Raw genomic sequence first — 17,593 nt, 5'->3', positions numbered from 1 at the left:
CCCTAAGTTATATCTGTATTCGATCCAACAGTAGAATAACACCTTAGCTATGCTAATGTCTCTTTCATAATTAATTACTACTATAACTTAGAAACAGAAGTGTACAGAATCACACTGGTTTGAGGTTCTATATTCTTCTGTAAAAACAATTCAAAAGAAATCTTACCTAGATTGCTCTGTTTTGAACCAAATCTTAAGATTATATGCAAGCCACATCATTGTGAATTGTATTTTATAACACACATGTATAATCATATGTTATATCTGGGTTGTAATCTTAAGTGACAAACAATGACTAAAACTGATCTACAGCTTTCAAAGTCACAAACAATATTAATTAGATCAATCAACTTTAGACAAAGATGAGGCAAAATATATAGTATTAGATTTTGAGAGGAAACAAAGATCCATAGATCCTCCTGTGCTTCTTAAATTACATTGTGATAAATTTTCCCATGTGGTTAAATAAAAAATAACTAAAGCAATCAAATACTTATGCATGTATCTAAACCATGAAAACTTTTCATGGCCAATCATTAGTACAGAGGCATATTACTAGAGAACATTATATAGTTTTGGTCCCATTAGTGATTAGTCCATTACCCTCTCCCTAATATGCACTTAGAAGCAACCACCACTTTTAGCCCACCACTCTCTAATTCAATCTATTAGTTTAAAATATTTAATTATGGTTAATTATCAATATGGATTTAAAATCTGTATATACCTTTCGGTTAATGAATTATAGGGGCAGTTTATTGGGAGGTGATTTGGAGATAAGCTTTACCTAATGAGGGTATAATTGCAGCTAAATCCACTAGACTGTGGAGTTGTACAGAGAGGCTGAGTTTCTGTTAATGGAAAGGAATCTTCATGAGGCATGCATGGCTTTGAGCAAATGACAGAAAATGGATGTTGACCCATCAACAAAGAGGATAATACCAAACTAATCCACCTCTAATCCTTGGATTAGATATAATTATGTATGTGTGTTTTGGTTATAGGAGTTTATTAAAATCTTTGTTAGTTATCTTATACTGTATGAAAGTTCAGAGTGGCTAGCACAGGCTGCTTCTTCATATCTGTTTCTTGTATCTAAATATGGTCCATTTACAATATAATATAATATAATTTCTAAATCCAAATATTTACTCCCCGTCTTAAAATACTAGTCTTTAATTTTAAAATAACCCACAATTTAAGTATTATATAGTTTAGCAAATTTTAAAAATTATACTGTTAGAAAGCGTATTCAATTGATTTATTTTGATATGTATTTTTTCAGTTCTCAAATATTATTAGAAATAGATTTTTATTTACGATCAAAGTTTGGTCAAAATAAGTATCATTTCCAGATATTCCAATTTCTTACACTATGCAAGCCATTGTAACAAAAGAGCAAGAGTACATAACTCTTCTCAGGTTTTTACCCTCAAAATCATTCTGTTGGACTTTGGGTGGAAAAATGTTGTCCCACTTGTTAGTAGTTGTTACTGGATGGTTAAAGAATATGAAATGTGTATATAGCATTCACATGCATGAAGTTAAATTTTTAAAACATCTTGTAAACTTCACTTGAGCTGTGGAAAAGGGCCAATACAAAGACAAACTAGGTGTTTGGAGATGGGAAGGGAGAGTGGAAGAGGAGTCAGTAGTTCCAGTGGGTTCCTGCAAAAGGCCCAGCCTAATTGATTAAATAGTACTTGTTCACCTTCCATGCAAATATTTTACATTTGTTTTACATTATTATATACTTACAAGTTTTGTCTGCAAACCCCACAAAGGCCAGAAGGACTGAGGGAACTTTTGTTGCCAGGACAAGATCTTCTGACCATGGGATGAGTTTTAAAATCTCATAATTGCTTTTCAGTACACTAGGGGATAACTAAAGCAACCCCTCAAAAAAAAAAAACAATAATAATAATATATAGTTTCTTCACAGGGAAGAAGAGCAATAGAAAGAAAGAGACCCTCCAGAGAGATCAAAAGTTGCAACCTCAAAAGAAAGATAGGTGCTTGAGAAATAGACTTTACCATCTTTCTGTGGCTTCACACACAAACACACAGCGAGAGAGAGAGAGAGAGAGATGCTTTGGTAAGGAAGTTTTTTATCTTTCTTGAGTCTTTGCCAGAAAACTGAAGCTTACCTAAAAGAAATTCCAGCAGGTAACTATTTTTTCCCCTTGTTTCTCCCAAGAAACTTCCACTTGTTTGATTTTCCTATATATACATGTGGGTTTTAAGGTCCTTGTCTTTTTGCTGTGATAGAATGGTCTGAAATAGAGTTGTTTGCATGGGGAGTCATAGAGTTGGAGATACTGGTTTGTCAAACTCAGGAGCTTCAAACATTCATCATTACCACCACCACATCCCATATGCAGTTCCCCATGGCCTTCCTCCTCTGAATACAAACTTCATGTATTGTTCTTCATATTCTTGTTCATTTCTTTAGTTTCTTGAAATATTTTTTAATTTTTTTCATTGTCAAATGTGTGGTGATAGATTTCTGACATGGGTTTTGAATATAATTTATCTTTAGCAATCATCAAGAAGGATCTGCTTTTGATTTTGGAGAGCTTGAAGAAGCTATTGTGCTACAAAACTTAAAGCTTAATCATGATGATTCTAAATTATGTATGGCTCTTTCTTTACTTTAGTTTTCCCTCCTTTTTTCTTTTATTTCTCTGACGTCTGCCAAGTATAACTGACTCCTAAAACTATAGAGATACAAGTTTGAATGTGTCTCTGTAATAAAGGCCAAGATGGGGCTTTGCCATTTTAACATAGTAATCATTCTTGAGCAAAGGAGTTGAATGGTGTAAGGTTTCAAATAAGGAAACTTGTCTACTTTGCATGTTTACTAACTCCATAACTGCAGAACAAGAAAAAGTGAAAAAAGGTGGGTTGGAGTGATAAGGTTACTTGCCTTTGGGAGATGCCTATATTTTTTACTTGAGTTTTCTTAAGATTCTATTTAATTCTTGCTGATTCTTAGAGATTTTTTGTGGGCTTTTGTGATTTTCTGCAGCTTTTTATACAGCTAAACCTGCAGCAACATTGGAAATGTTTCCTTCTTGGCCTATGAAACTTCAACAAACTCCTGGGGTAGTTTAAAATCTCCATTACTCCTATCTTTGACCTTTATATTTTTAACTTGTGTGTGGCCTTTTTTCCTCTCTTCATGTAAACAACTTTGAACTCCAAAATCTTACAAGGACCACAATATAAGTACTTCTCAGAATACTCTCTCTTCTGTATCCTCTTTGTTTGTGTTGTGGTTTTGAGATTTATATTCATTTTTCTTTGATAGGAAAGGGTACTTTTGTGGATTTAGTGCAGGTACCCTTTTGGAATCATTTTATTCATGGGTTGTTTGTTTGTTTTATATATAGGGGAGTTCAAGGTCAGGAGGAGAGAGTACTGATTCAGGATTAGCAGTTAATACACTTTCAAGTAAAGCTGGGGGCCATTTGGAACCAGAATCTCCAGTTAGTACAAAACTATCTTGTGATCATCAACAGGCTTTTGACCATAACCATCTTCAGTTCCCACAAGAAAATCACCACAACCACCAGCAGCAGCAGCTACAGGCTGTAGAGATGGCAGGTGATAGTCCAAGATCATCATCGGGACCTTCGCAAACTCAACCATCTTCAAATACCATTCTTGAAAAGGTGGTAAATTTTTCCCATATCTCTTACTTTTTCCCAAGAATGTAGGAAAACGGAGGTATCTTTTGTTCTAGCTCTCTATTTTTATATCTGTCTTTTTAGATGTAAGGTGAAATCACAACAAAACCTTCTAAGAATCATCAAGGAAAGATTCTCTGATGTGTTAGGGATTTTCTGATATGATGTTGCCTGACAAGTTATGGGCTATAGGAGAGAGAATTCACCATAATTCTATAACTTACTAATATTATAATGACTTCCTTTACTGATTCCAAAACTGTAGATACAGTTTGTAGATGTATGCTTCTTATATTTTCTAAGCTTTCATAAGCTTTAAATTATCTTGAAAAGAAAGATAACTACTTGCATGGAACTGAAACATATGGCTAGCCAATATAGAAACTGTTTCTCATATCAGCATAAAAAATGCCAGATATTCTTGTACAGTGTGTGAGCTCTGTTTGATCATATTATGTACATAAACTGACTCCGAATATAGAATAAATATCAGCTCTTACCATTTTGTTGTTTCATGAATTTTGCAGAGAAGAGGACCAGGTGCAACCTCAGATAGAGTGCTTGATCCTAAGGTTGATCAAATCTGAAAATTTTCACCCTCTTTTGGTCTTACAAGAACTTTGAAGTTTTATTATAAGATTCATCGCTATAAAGCTTAATCTGCTGATGTATATGTTTTCAGACGCTAAGACGATTAGCTCAAAACAGAGAAGCAGCAAGAAAAAGCAGACTCAGAAAAAAGGTAACATGTCTGCTAAATTTGCTTCTTGTTATTTTCGTGTTTTTTATGCTCCTTAGAATTTCAATCTTGAGCCCAGAAATGTGATCTATTTGCGCAGGCATATGTGCAACAGCTGGAAACCAGTAGGATAAGGTTATCACAGCTGGAGCAAGACCTTCAAAGAGCTCGATCTCAGGTCTATAATGTCATCATTATAAATCAGTACAATTTTATTTCAAAGGATAATTTCTTATAAAATTTTAAAATATATAATAATGTTATTTATAGTTTTGGTCAACAGGGTTTGTTTCTGGGAGGTGGTAGTGGTGGCAATGCTGGATCAAGCATGAGCCCAGGTGAGTTAATTACTATACCTGGATAGTGGGATTACCACAAATGTCACTTTTTATGTTTCTTAAAGAGCAACTATGTGAATGGAAAGGTAAGGTTGCCATATTCACAACTTTTTCTTTATTTCACTTAAAAACTGTGGAGGCCCTTTCTTCTACAAATGTTTTCTCAAAAAACATACTTTAAATTTTTTTGCAAAGTCTACCTATCCAATTCAAGCTATTTGCCGATCATGCTTTTTGTTCCCCCCTTTTCTTCACACACACACACACACACGCACACAAGTTATAGAAAGTTACAGAAACCGTTTATATTAATACTAATCGTTTAAGTTACACAAACAAACATGATCATATAATTAGTCTACATGTAGTACAAATAAAATATGTGCAACATAAGTGTTTCCTTGCACACAAAGCAGATAAAAGAAGTTATCGAGTCTGGTAATTTACTTTAATAACAAAATATTATTTAACACATAAAAAGAAGAGGAGGCTGTCATAGGTACTAACCAATTTAAACACTCTTAATTATCTTCTCAAGGTGCTGCATTGTTTGATATGGAATATGCACGATGGTTGGATGATGATCACAGACATATGGCAGAACTCCGAACTGGATTGCAGGCACATTTATCAGATGGTGATCTTCGAGTAATAGTAGATGGACATATTGCACATTATGATGAAATTTTCCGTCTAAAAGGAGTGGCAGCAAAATCAGATGTCTTCCACCTTATTACTGGATTGTGGACTACTCCAGCTGAGCGTTGCTTCTTGTGGATGGGAGGTTTTCGTCCCTCCGAACTAATCAAGGTTAGGCTTTTAAAGTAATCTGTAACATTGTCAGGTTTTCAATTAGTTTTCAGCATGGCGATATTATAATATCACTTCCGGTCCATCTCTCATCTTCCATGACAATTATACAACATTGTAGTTGCGCTGCCTAAGCTACATTCTCTAAACATGAATATATATATTCTCAAATACTAAGTGATTATAAATTGTTTTTGTTCAGACATTGATAGCGCAAATGGATCCATTAACTGAGCAGCAACTCGTGGGAATATACAGTCTCCAACATTCCTCGCAGCAGGCAGAGGAAGCTCTGTCCCAAGGTCTAGAACAGTTACAACAATCCCTTATTGATACAATAGCAAATGGATCAATAAATGATGGAATGCATCATATGGCTGTAGCTCTTGGCAAGCTAACTAACCTTGAAGGTTTTGTGCGTCAGGTATACTCATTTTTCTATTCAGATATAAATCCTCTTCGCATATATACTGCTGACATAAAACTAGTCAAGTGTAAGTTGCGAGTATTAGGCAAAACCTTTTAATAGGCTAGGCAGGTGTCATGATAAATCTTTTCCTTCTAATCAATAATACAGCAACTTCTTGGAGTTTTATGCTTTATGCCTTTAGTATTTAGATGAACCGCATATTCTTTACATAAAGGAAGCTTAGCTTTACACATAGTGTCACTGCTGTGTTAAGGGAGCTTTCTATCGCTTCTATACTGTTAAGCTATCCTAGCATCCTACTGCCAAATTCCGTATATGCCTAAATAAAATATAGACTTAGATCAAAAGGAAAAGTATAAGGATAAAAATCTTGTCCGTTTTGATGTCTCATACTACATCTTTACTTTCACTACATCTTTACTTTTGGCATATGTTCATAAGGTGTGTTGTGGGATAAAGAAAAAAAGAAAAGAAAAGAAATACAGTAAGTGCTATCATATTTTTATAAGTAGCCAAGATAATGTTTATTACTTCATCTTCATTAAAAGGAAAATAATACATACCACACAGGTATGCCATTATATAAAGGTGCAGAAAAGTAAGATGACATATAGATTCTATAAAGTTGCATGAATCACAATGGTGCTTTCTTTTCCAGTTCTCCTAATCTCACATTTTAGCTGTTACATCTAGAATTAGGATAATAATTTTTCTCTACCTATGTCGATATACAAACCAACTCAAAAAGAAATACAAACGTGCCAAATCCTTAGAACAATGCTAAAAATTAAATAAAATTTTGATGTATCTGCAATAGTTCTTGTCAGACTTTTCCTGCAGTCTTCTACTTGCATCATTTTTTTTAACAGAATTTCAGATGACTTCTTCCCTCTAGTGAAATGTATCTACTGATTAGGGAACATCATCAACGATACCTTTTTCTATTGAAACGACTATGCTTAACAGAAATCATTGCACATATCAACATTAGAAGGATCTAGTATGCTGTACCTCTCAACTTTGCATTATAGTAGTTTACTCTTCGGATAATTTCAAATATGTTTGAGTTCAATCGCATGATATTTTAGTAACATTATACTCCGCTTAATCTAATGAAAGATAATGTGGGTTTTGGATTCTCCTGTGTATTAATTCTCAACGGTGTGCTGATAGTGAAACACAAACCACTCTGCCAGAGCTATCAGACACAATATTATACTGCTAATTCATGTAGTTGCGTCAAATTATTATTGATTCGGTGATTATATTAGTACAAATCTCGTAGAAAAGACAATTTCAATAGTTTCAACACACATTTAATATGTAACGTTAGCATGCGCATTGACAGTGCCTGTGCTCTAGTTGAACATCATGACTTCTTTATACTCCAATTCTGTTTCCTCTTGAATTGAATATATTTTGTTTATTATTAGTTGGCTTTTGATTTCGACATTGCAGGCTGACAATCTGAGGCAACAGACACTTCACCAACTGCGGCGGATACTCACTGTTCGTCAAGCAGCAAGATGCTTTCTGATCATCGGAGAATACTATGCCAGATTACGAGCTCTGAGTTCCCTCTGGGCTTCGCGGCCACGAGAGTGAGTAAAAATTACTTCGAATTTAGTTTATTTTAATCGTATCGAGTTTATCTCATTGTCGTCCCGGTTGCTGTCACTGACTATATGTTACTGTCATATTGTTATCAGGAGCATGATGAGTGAAGAAAATTCTTGCCAACCGATCACTGACATGCATATGATGCAATCATCTCAGAATCAATATGGTAGTTTTTGATGGACAATTGTTGGCTAAAATTGTATCATCAAATTATTTAGAAGCTTATGATGTAAATGGGAATTACCAGCACTATGATCAATGGATATTATCTTAGATAAGTTGGTTATAATCTTGTGGTGATTTTACTGGATTAGTTTCGATTTCCGATTTTTTCAGTTTTAAAATCATTTGAGTATACTTGTTTTTAAAATCAAATTTGACTCCATAAAAAAAATTTGACCAAATTCAATGATAATCAATTTTATGTGGAATAGGAGGTTAATTTCAAGTAGACCATGATTTCAAATTTGATCTGAACTATTTGATTTGACTCGGATGATTGTGAAAGTGAAAGCACAGCTGACCATTATTACTTATTTGCATTCTGCATAATAAATTAGTATTAGACAGAACCAAAACATCAAGAAATTAGCCAATTAAGCTTAAGTTTTTAGATATACAAGTTCTATATGATTTATATACTGCAACAGGACAAGGGTCTCATCAATCGGGAAATCTACCTACAGTCTAAAGGTGTTAATTAACAGAACCTCCAAGCAAAGAGAATGAGTAATTTGTCACAGTAATAGATGAAAAAAAATAATAATAATAATAATAAAACAGTTTAAAATTTTCAATTTGGAGCAAGTACATGGGGGTTGCTTCAAGTGAGCAAGCTCTTATTCATGGTATTAAAATATATCCCCACTCTCGCATCTAACAATTTGTAAAGAACAATTTATTTAGAACAGAATGAATAGCATCCAACAATTATAACATTGCATCATTTAAGCCGACCAAAAGATTAAAGAAATCATACTTCTGGCAAAATCATAGAATTTAGGACAAAATTAACTTCGTCCAAAATGAACATACCCGGAAATACTAGTAACAAGATATGAAAACAAAACAACCTCATGCTCTTCCAACATGTAATGGAGCAGGTCATGCTGTAAATGTAAACAAAGATTAAGCGTATAACCTTAAACTAGACAGTTTGCTATTTGGTGTTTTAAAACCAGAAATCAAAATGGACATCTGAGAGGTTATCCATTGGTACGGCAAGACCTTCCCAGTCGTGGTCTTGCATACCACCTTCGTCCAAGTCCATTAGAGAAGCAGAGTCTCTGCGCTCAAATGAAACAGATTCAGTTGGTTGTTTTGTTGAAGGGTTCACAGGATTCTTTCCTACATTGTGCAGCTCCTCATTTCCCCTTGCAACATCGCTCCCAATAGTCACTGATGAACTAGAAGCAGCTCTTCTAAAGCAGTTCCTCCCAGTTTCTTCAAACTCTAGGCATTTGGCGAGAGTACGTTCAGCAAAAGGCAAAGCAGCTTGCTTATTGACCCTGCGGACCACTCTCTTCGAGGAATGACTCCCATGAGAAACCTAAGATTAGAGAGGAGATAGAGGTGAGGAAGGGGGAGGGAAGGACGACTTCGTAATCATAGATTTAAAGCGTAAGTTAATAATATTTATTCCCATCCAGAGTAATGATTTCTCCCATCCACACAACATAACAAAACTAACTAACTACGATTGATTATATTATATGCTATGAAGTGGAAAATAGGTAACCGTTTAATAAGTCCAAATGTTCTAGAAGTTCAAGGGGTGATGTATAATTCTTATTAAGGTTAAGATAATGTTTTCATTGTTACTAATAGTATAGTTTACTCTGTTAATCAAGTGTAACAAGAAAACCCATGGAATATGAGTGCCAGTCAAAACACAGTCTACCACAACATGATAGTACATATGTTTAATATTTAAAGCTCTCAGAATATAGACTGGCTCATAGAAAATCATTAGTGTCTACAAAATTTCATACTTCTGAAACTATCATGATAAATAGCAGAATGAAACCGATTTTAGATCTTGCTTATAGGGTTTCACTGCATCCAACTGTGATATAGCAGGTCGTTGCCATAGCCATTTAAAAAAAGAGGCAGAAAATTGAAAGAAAATATTAAGCATGGCTTCGATATAAAGTCAAAGGCCGTAACTCTCAGGACTTTCACCATCCAAATTTATTAACACAAGAACATAGTTTTAGTAAGTACAATGACGTGTATATATTGTTCCATTTCTTTCAACCTGCTGATCTTTTCTCTATCAACTTCTAAGAGTCAAATAGTATAACATGACTATGACCCTCCTGCACATGGGCAGAGACCATCCAATGCTTGCACATCTTTTTGATACATTATCAGTGCATGTGTAGTGTATGCATCTATAGCAATTACTGGAATTTCTATAAACCATAGAATGTACAGTTTAAATAGAAAGACACAGGATTTGCTTCTTGGTATATAGTGCCAAGATTCCTAAAATTCAATATTGGTTGGGTTACCAATAGCAATAAGTAAAAAGAAAATAAATAAACAGATGGAAAAGATACTATTACCCTTTGTCTTTTGTAGGCCATTTCGATCAATTTACTCATAGCGGCCTGTTCCAGATTCCTGCAGACAGACCTAATTGTCTTATCTGTAAAAGAGGCCATAAGAGCATAATCAAACTAAGGTTGAATGCAACGATACCTTTTCTCCGCATCCTTTCCATGTTGAATAGATTCATAAATTTTTGCAATGTATTGTTTCTTCTTCTGTGCCTGTATATTGTAAATGTTTAAGAAACTGGGAAGAGGAAAAATGCAGACAATAGACTAAATAATCAAGAAAAAAGAATATCAAGGTGCATACATAATCTGATATAGCACCAAGAGGACACAAATGAACTTATTAGTTATTCTCGCTAAGGGTTTATAAAAAGAAAGAAACCTGCTGAACTAATTTCTCTTCAAGTTCACGAATATCTTTATCAATTGCATCCTCTCCCTCTGGATGCTGCAATAGTAAGAGAAGAATTAGATTAGTCAGTAGAGTTGATATGTACATCACCAAATAACAACAGAGGTACATAACCATTTTAGGACACAAATCAATGCTCTGCAGCTGCACTCGTATATTGTCCTCCACAGACAGCATATGACTGTTGCAATCGGGAGAAGGAATGGGAGATTCCATCTTGTCTCCATTCTGGCTCATCCCTTCGCTTTCATCGTTGTCAATTATAGCAGAGATGAGTCTTTGCAACAAAGTAGGAGCTTTATAATCTTCACCTTCAGCGATCTGGTATAAACTCCCACCGATTGCATCAGCTAAATCCAGCTGTTGAATATAAGACATGAAACAGTTTTAAATAACATATCTATTCTTCATGAACTCCTAAGCACAAGTTTAATACGGCAGAACTATATTTGACCTCCGTCGTTACCTGGTGCTTCAAATATGACTCATTTTGTGAAGTAACAGGCGCAAAATAACATTCCAGTTTCTTCCAAAACGAGTCAGAACAAGCGCGGTCTGCAAAAAAGAAAAGAAAAAGCGTCACCATTCTTGGTAGTGTAGGACTTATTCAGAAAAAATACAATATGATCATATCGTCTGATAAGTTAAAGAACAAAAATGAAAATAAGCCACGGGGCAGATGCATACAGCTGGCGTTCTGAGCAAACTCTGCAGCAAATAATAATTCCTCACGATCCTCATCCAACTCACCTAAAATTTTGCATTACACCTGATGTTAGTATGCTTTCAAGTTCTTCTAAAACTATATTACCATCTTCCTTTCCTTCTACATGTTTAATTCTATCCCAACTCCATAAATATTAAAATAATAAGATAACTGCCGATTACAAAAATTACTACTACTAACAAAAAAGAAGTACAACCATAATAATAAAGTAACATATTGATACTTCCTATTTATCCATGCTATACTATTATAAGCGAACAGGGGTATGTCTTAGTAGTTTTTCGTTTGGTTGGTTAATTAACACATTAACTATAAGAGAATAACAACAATTAAATATTTCAAACTAAATAGACGAGTACCATGATATGGTACTAAAACAAAGTTCTTTATTCCGATATCTAAACTAGTACCAATGGTCTAAAGATTCGAATCTCATCAACAACATATCAACATAAGACACTGATATGATTAATTCAAAAATACAAAGGGTTCGAGGATCATCACCACATGTTATTATGTAGTCTTTTTTTAATTCTAATAATAATGTCTAATAGTATAATCATACAAAAAAAATAATAATAATGTAAGTAACTTCAGGATAACAGTGCAACATCGGTAATAGATATCTCGGTCTAAACATGAGATGAATAGTATAGTCTTATCTAAAGTAGGGACGAAGTGATGGAACGGGAAAGAGCCTTTACAAGGAGTTTAACCAGATATAACCGATGAAAACCCACCAAAAAGTTGACTTCAGCGAACATAAAGTATAACTGAAAAATGATGCTAAATTTGTTAGTAAACATTAACAAATCGTCAGTCATTATACCTGAAAAATCAGAAGAGGAGTCCAACACTGGGATAGAACAGGTTTTTGGAGTACCAGAAGTCTTCCTTGAAGATGCCATAGATCTGTTCAGATTAAAATTCTAAGAATGCGCACATGAAACTCAATCAAATAAGAGGAGCCAACACTAGACATCAAAAGCTAACCAGTATAATCTATTAAAATAAAGCAAACTGCGGTGCTATTATGGCTAATAATATATGTAGCAGATTGGTTAAGTTTCCAATTTTAGTTTGGCCGCTCAGGAGTATTGTACTGATAAGGAGATGCATGTCAAAAACAGTGACAACCCGCAGAAAAATTAACAGACCTAAAGGTGCAGTAAAAGTTAGACAAGCACTATGAGACATGAATTTGTGCTATCTGGACATAACTTAATTACATAACCTAGATCTCTCAAATTCAGCAACTCAAAGCACACATTGTCAAACCCACTCTGACCCTAACCATTTATAGTACAGTCCTGCTTACACAAACCTTTTAACTATTCAAAATCGTAGGCAAATCATTAAATATTATAGCTTTACACTTCAAGAATAATTTAGCATCATCATTCTACCAATAAGCAAGTAATATTGAGTATTGAGTATCTGAATTATAAACGAAATTTCCTTACAAAAAAAATATATATATATATAAATGAAATTTTATCTGAAAATAAAAAATAGATGAGCTCAAAAGGTCTACCATGCAAACCAAAAGTTAACTTAATACAAGAATCATATCTAAGGGGCAGCCCACAGTCCTAGTAACAATCACTACCCCAAAAGAAAAATTACAGCAAACACATAAGCATAGAGGAAAGGGATGTAATCATTTCTCAAACAAAACAAAGCAGATAAAGTTCTTTATACACCTGCTTTCTCTTAACGTACATACATAAAATGATCTTAATAACAAGAAAAAGCAGCCACAATCCCAAAGCTAAAATTTTCAGATATTTGTTAAGTTCTAATTTAGAAGGATAGTTTTTCAGAACCAAACAAAGGCATGTTCGTCATATATATCATGTCAACTAACATCAAACTTTATACACAAAGATCGAAATAAAGCACAATTCTGGAGTAAGTAAATAATGGCAGAACTAGATTTGCCGTCGGTCATTACTTAGTGCTTCAAATATGACTCATTTTGTGAAGTAATATCCGCAAAATAACATTCCAATCATCAAAAAAAATAACAACTGTTAAAAAATAAATAGATAATAACCACTGGATATAATACCACGAGTGAAAAAATGTATATAGTTTCCTTATAAATTGGGTTTCTATTCATGACCGTGACAGAATACATGAAACTAAAAATTTCTAATATCAGAGAATACAGATCTAGCAAGGTAATTTGCACCAGACCAACAACTATCACATAACCAAATATACAAAAAAAATATATCAGATCTCGAGGCCCCAATTATGTCTCGAATTAAACTATAAACAAATAATCTGGTCCAACAACTGACATCGAGAATATAATTGGTAATCTGTTCATATACTGACATGACTAACATACAATATATTCAGGATCAATTGTGTCGAGAGTGGACATCAGAATAGAAGAAGCGAGTAAATATCCAGATTATAGTTTAGAGGAATAATCAACAACATACCAGATAGCAGATACAATTCAAAAGCAGGTAATCGAGATCTGACCACTAAAGGTCTATACACGCACTACTTTGGCTTTTCTCTTCTACAATTAGTCCTTTATAGGATATTCCCCAATTATAAGCCCTAACAGGGTTTTTATGTGTGAAGACGGCAACGGGAGGCGAGTTATACGAAGCAGAACCCAAACTAGAATGTATTATTTAACTGGGGCCTACCAAATAAGCGTTACATATCTGTAACCTGCATTTTTAAATTCCACATGCTTGTGGGATAACAATTGTATTCACTAATAAATGCTGAAGTTTATAAAAAATTAAAACCACTGAATGAAACATTACTCCTGAGTTTCTAAGATACTTTTCGTTTGAGAATGAATTTTCAGGATAAATAATTTCCATCTAATGGGTGTGTGAACCCGACATGAGGGGTGATGTACCTCATAGGCTCATACCCATTCCGAAAGATTGACTACAAGGGAAGCTTTTGAGACATTGAAACCAATTTCTTTTAGTTACCTAACACATTAAGCTTGAGGAGGAGCAGCATCGTCTCAGCACTCAGATTCACGTGAACAGCCTGTTTGACAATTTTCTTCACAGTAATACTTCTGTTACTAGCTGCACCAGAAGATCGCATCCCTTTATTGTGTTTGTCCAACCCACCGCCTCCAGCAGGCAATGTAGGATTATCCCTGACGTTAAGCATGCCTCTAGAGTTTCTACAACAATCAGCTGTACAGTGATTTGGGCTGATCTGCCATCTCTCTGGAAAGATCAGTGAAATATATCAGTCCAAAATATGTAATGGAAGCTCTAAATTCTTGAGCAAAATAAGGATGAAGTAAAATTGAAAGGCTATCAGATTCGTTTTTAAACAAAAAGGACTAAAAGGTATGTAACTGCAACAACTAAATCGTACACAAGTTCTTAATTCTGTTGATAAACAAGCCCTTACAAGTTTCAAATGTAAATATAGTTCACCTAGCCAAAATTTGCAACCTAAGGGTTCAGGTAAGTCGTTTATACATTTCCTGATTATACCAGAGGATTAATTATCTTTTAAAATGATGTATCTGGAGAGAGATTTTCTATTTTTCATGATCAGTGTGCGGTCGACGAATATCATGTTTTCCCTTTTGTTTTATAAGTTGGTTCACGTTATAGTTTTTCACTTCAAGACGTTCAGTTCGTTTAGCTATAAAGTTTTCTCTTGCAACAGTTAGTTCTATTTCAGTATGATACAGATGCCTGGTTCCCATGTTATTAATCTTGTTAGAGATTCTAGGGACAAACAACACTATATGGGATTGAACATGCTGCCCAGTGATGGCTGCAGTGATTCAAAAAGAGCAATGCCATGTGGTAGTGCGAAGGGAAAGAGAAGCGAGAGAGAAAGAGAGAGAGGTTAATCCCTAAAAATCATATCAAACAAACTAAAGCAGTCACTTTCAAGTATCATAGATCTCCTGTAAAAGATAATCATGCCATGAAAACTACAATTTCCCACCCAGGTAATATCAATTTTTTATATGAAAAATTCGTAAACACCAAGAGCATGTTCCGACTAATAATAAGAAAAGTGGAGCAAAGAAAATGAATAGAACTACATTGTTTGTGCAGCTTGCTCAGCTACTACAATGAGTGTAGAACAGAGAGAATCTTGAGCCTTTAAAATATCACTCATAACATTTGAACCATTATTATTTCATACGAACTAAACATGCTATGTAATGTGAATACATTTTTACCTGAGGCCGCCAATGAGTCTTTGGTTTCTTCGATTTTAGATATTTGTGGAGCATTTTCTTCATTGTTTACTGCAAGATTTCCACGTGCACATGAATCCTTAAATTAATAATAATATGACAAAGCAATTTTAAAATAAAGATATCAAATTTTCCAGCTATGTATGATATCACTCTCATGAGAAACTCGTAAAAAATGAGACTGGAATCTTCTAGATCATGATAGAGCTGTATTTTATAAATATTAATCATTGCTACATACATAATAGACTAACATAAGTAACAAGAAAAAACACCATGGAATCCAAGAAAGAACAAAACAACTAACTCAATCTATCTCATTTGAGCGGAGAGACTCCACTTCTCTACTGTACTCGACAAAGATCATATGCAACACTTGAAGCAAGAATTTAGCAAGAACCCAATACACCTAGAACTCAATTACTACAATCAAAGCTGAATAATACAAAATAATAGCTCAAAAAATCATAAGAAAAGTAAAAAAACTTTGTATCAAAACAAGATGCCCTCATAATTAAACAAATTAAGTCCCGATTTAGCAATAAACTAACCTATAACTCGATTACTTACGATATTATTAAGATCAAAGGTGTATATTACCAAATAATAGCTCAAAAGGTGAAATAGAACCTGAGTGAACAAAGTTGCGTTGAGAATTGAATTCATGTCTGGACAGCATCATGTAGACACACAGATCATTTGTGCGCGAGAGGCTTCTCGAAATCGACCAAGTCGCCTAAATCACTTCTGCTTATCAGTGATTTGATGATTCGGCAATATTTTTTATGCGATTTTGATTTATTTCTAAAATGACCGCTCGAATTTTCCAATTATTGCACTTGTTCTCTGCACAAGGTGATTGTCAATCGTATTATAAGAATTTTTACAGAGTCTTTTACTGGCAAGTAATATTATTATTTAATATATGCTCTTTTTAACAGATATAATAGCGATATAATTGAACTATTTTGGTATCCCACCTCTTTATCATAATTTCAAGTTTAAAGATATATAACATATTTTTCATAATATTACGGTGTATCACGTACATGTACCGTTTTATTCTTATAACCTCACACTTCATAATGTAGTGACATTTGAACATTAATGTCTTGGTATTGAACCAAATTTCACCCCTCTCACGTGTATCGTTACTTGCCAAATTTTACCCCTCTCACATATATCTTTACCTAAGAGTGTCTTGGTATTAGCCAAATTTCACCCCTCTCACATATATCGTTACTTGCCAAATTTTACCCCTCTCACATATATCTTTACCTAAGAGCAAGTCCAACAGTGTCTTAATGGAAGCCCTGTATATATATAATAAAATATACTCCCTCTATCTCTCTGTTATATGTGAAATTGTGAAATTAAATGGGCCGGGCCCACAGAAGAAGGTCTACTTGGGTCAGGAAAGTCAAGATCAACTCCGTTTCAAGGTGACCCTGTCAAAAGACAGGGCGCGCCTTATCTTTGGGCGCGCCCACTTGCTAAGGAGAGTTCGTTCAATTATAGTACAGAAGGGCAGCAGGAGATACTTCTTGTTTAGGGGGACGTCTTTAAACATGAGTGGACCCAACTGTTGAAATGATGAAGACCCTACCTTGTAGTCTGAGGGGTTGTCCTCCTTGGGAGGTAGAGGATAGAAGAAAAGACATGTCTTGGAAGGTCCTATCTCTGTAGTCTGGCGGGTTGTCCCTGTCGGGGAGTAGGATAGCGCCCATGCATTTGGGGTAAGCCCCTAGGCTAGGCCTCATCGTATTGGGCCCCTTTCAAGAGGAAGATTTTAGAAGGGGAGGCCCGGCCCACATGGGTCTCTTAGGAGAAAGAACTACGTGCCGGCTTGATCCCCTATAAATAGGGGTACGTAGGCAGATTGTAGGCATCGATCATTCTTGAGAGCTATTCCAGTTAGCAATCTCGAACCCTTTGCTTACAATTGCAGCCACCACTATAACAAACAATCAACCGCTTCCTACATTCTCGCCAACAAGAATCTTGATCCACGCCGCGAACCTCATCTTTGTTAACCTACCTGTTTTCTC

At 34.8% G+C, this 17,593-nt stretch overlaps 2 protein-coding genes across 3 annotated transcripts; one reads left to right on the top strand and one right to left on the bottom strand.

Annotated features, from left to right (window-relative positions):
- Nucleotides 1–1,833: 1,833 nt before the first annotated feature.
- LOC108206398 (transcription factor TGA9) lies at nucleotides 1,834–7,915 on the top strand. The gene is made up of 13 exons (XM_017376680.2): nucleotides 1,834–2,166; nucleotides 2,269–2,418; nucleotides 2,540–2,634; nucleotides 3,029–3,105; nucleotides 3,393–3,674; nucleotides 4,217–4,261; nucleotides 4,372–4,431; nucleotides 4,529–4,606; nucleotides 4,712–4,766; nucleotides 5,305–5,576; nucleotides 5,779–6,000; nucleotides 7,465–7,607; nucleotides 7,716–7,915. Exons 2-13 carry the CDS (start codon nucleotides 2,294–2,296, stop codon nucleotides 7,801–7,803), a joined length of 1,542 nt encoding a protein of 513 aa, XP_017232169.1. The 5' UTR covers nucleotides 1,834–2,166; nucleotides 2,269–2,293; the 3' UTR covers nucleotides 7,804–7,915.
- A 675-nt stretch (nucleotides 7,916–8,590) lies between these two features.
- LOC108210270 (uncharacterized) lies at nucleotides 8,591–16,386 on the bottom strand. Of its 2 annotated transcripts, XM_017381584.2 has the most exons (11): nucleotides 16,176–16,386; nucleotides 15,528–15,596; nucleotides 14,296–14,544; nucleotides 12,156–12,238; nucleotides 11,287–11,349; nucleotides 11,066–11,154; nucleotides 10,714–10,959; nucleotides 10,570–10,635; nucleotides 10,330–10,400; nucleotides 10,194–10,251; nucleotides 8,591–9,175 (listed from the first exon to the last, which is right to left on the bottom strand). In XM_017381584.2, the coding sequence occupies exons 4-11, from the start codon at nucleotides 12,232–12,234 to the stop codon at nucleotides 8,798–8,800; spliced, it is 1,050 nt and encodes a 349-aa protein (XP_017237073.1). In that variant the 5' UTR covers nucleotides 12,235–12,238; nucleotides 14,296–14,544; nucleotides 15,528–15,596; nucleotides 16,176–16,386; the 3' UTR covers nucleotides 8,591–8,797. The 2 variants fall into 2 exon arrangements, with proteins under 2 accessions (XP_017237073.1, XP_017237071.1); XM_017381582.2 differs by having other exon boundaries at nucleotides 10,570–10,959.
- Nucleotides 16,387–17,593: the final 1,207 nt, after the last annotated feature.

This window comes from Daucus carota, chromosome 2 (genome assembly GCF_001625215.2).
Source record: "Daucus carota subsp. sativus chromosome 2, DH1 v3.0, whole genome shotgun sequence".
NCBI lineage: Eukaryota > Viridiplantae > Streptophyta > Magnoliopsida > Apiales > Apiaceae > Daucus > Daucus carota.
This window is presented reverse-complemented; position numbering and strand designations above follow the sequence as displayed.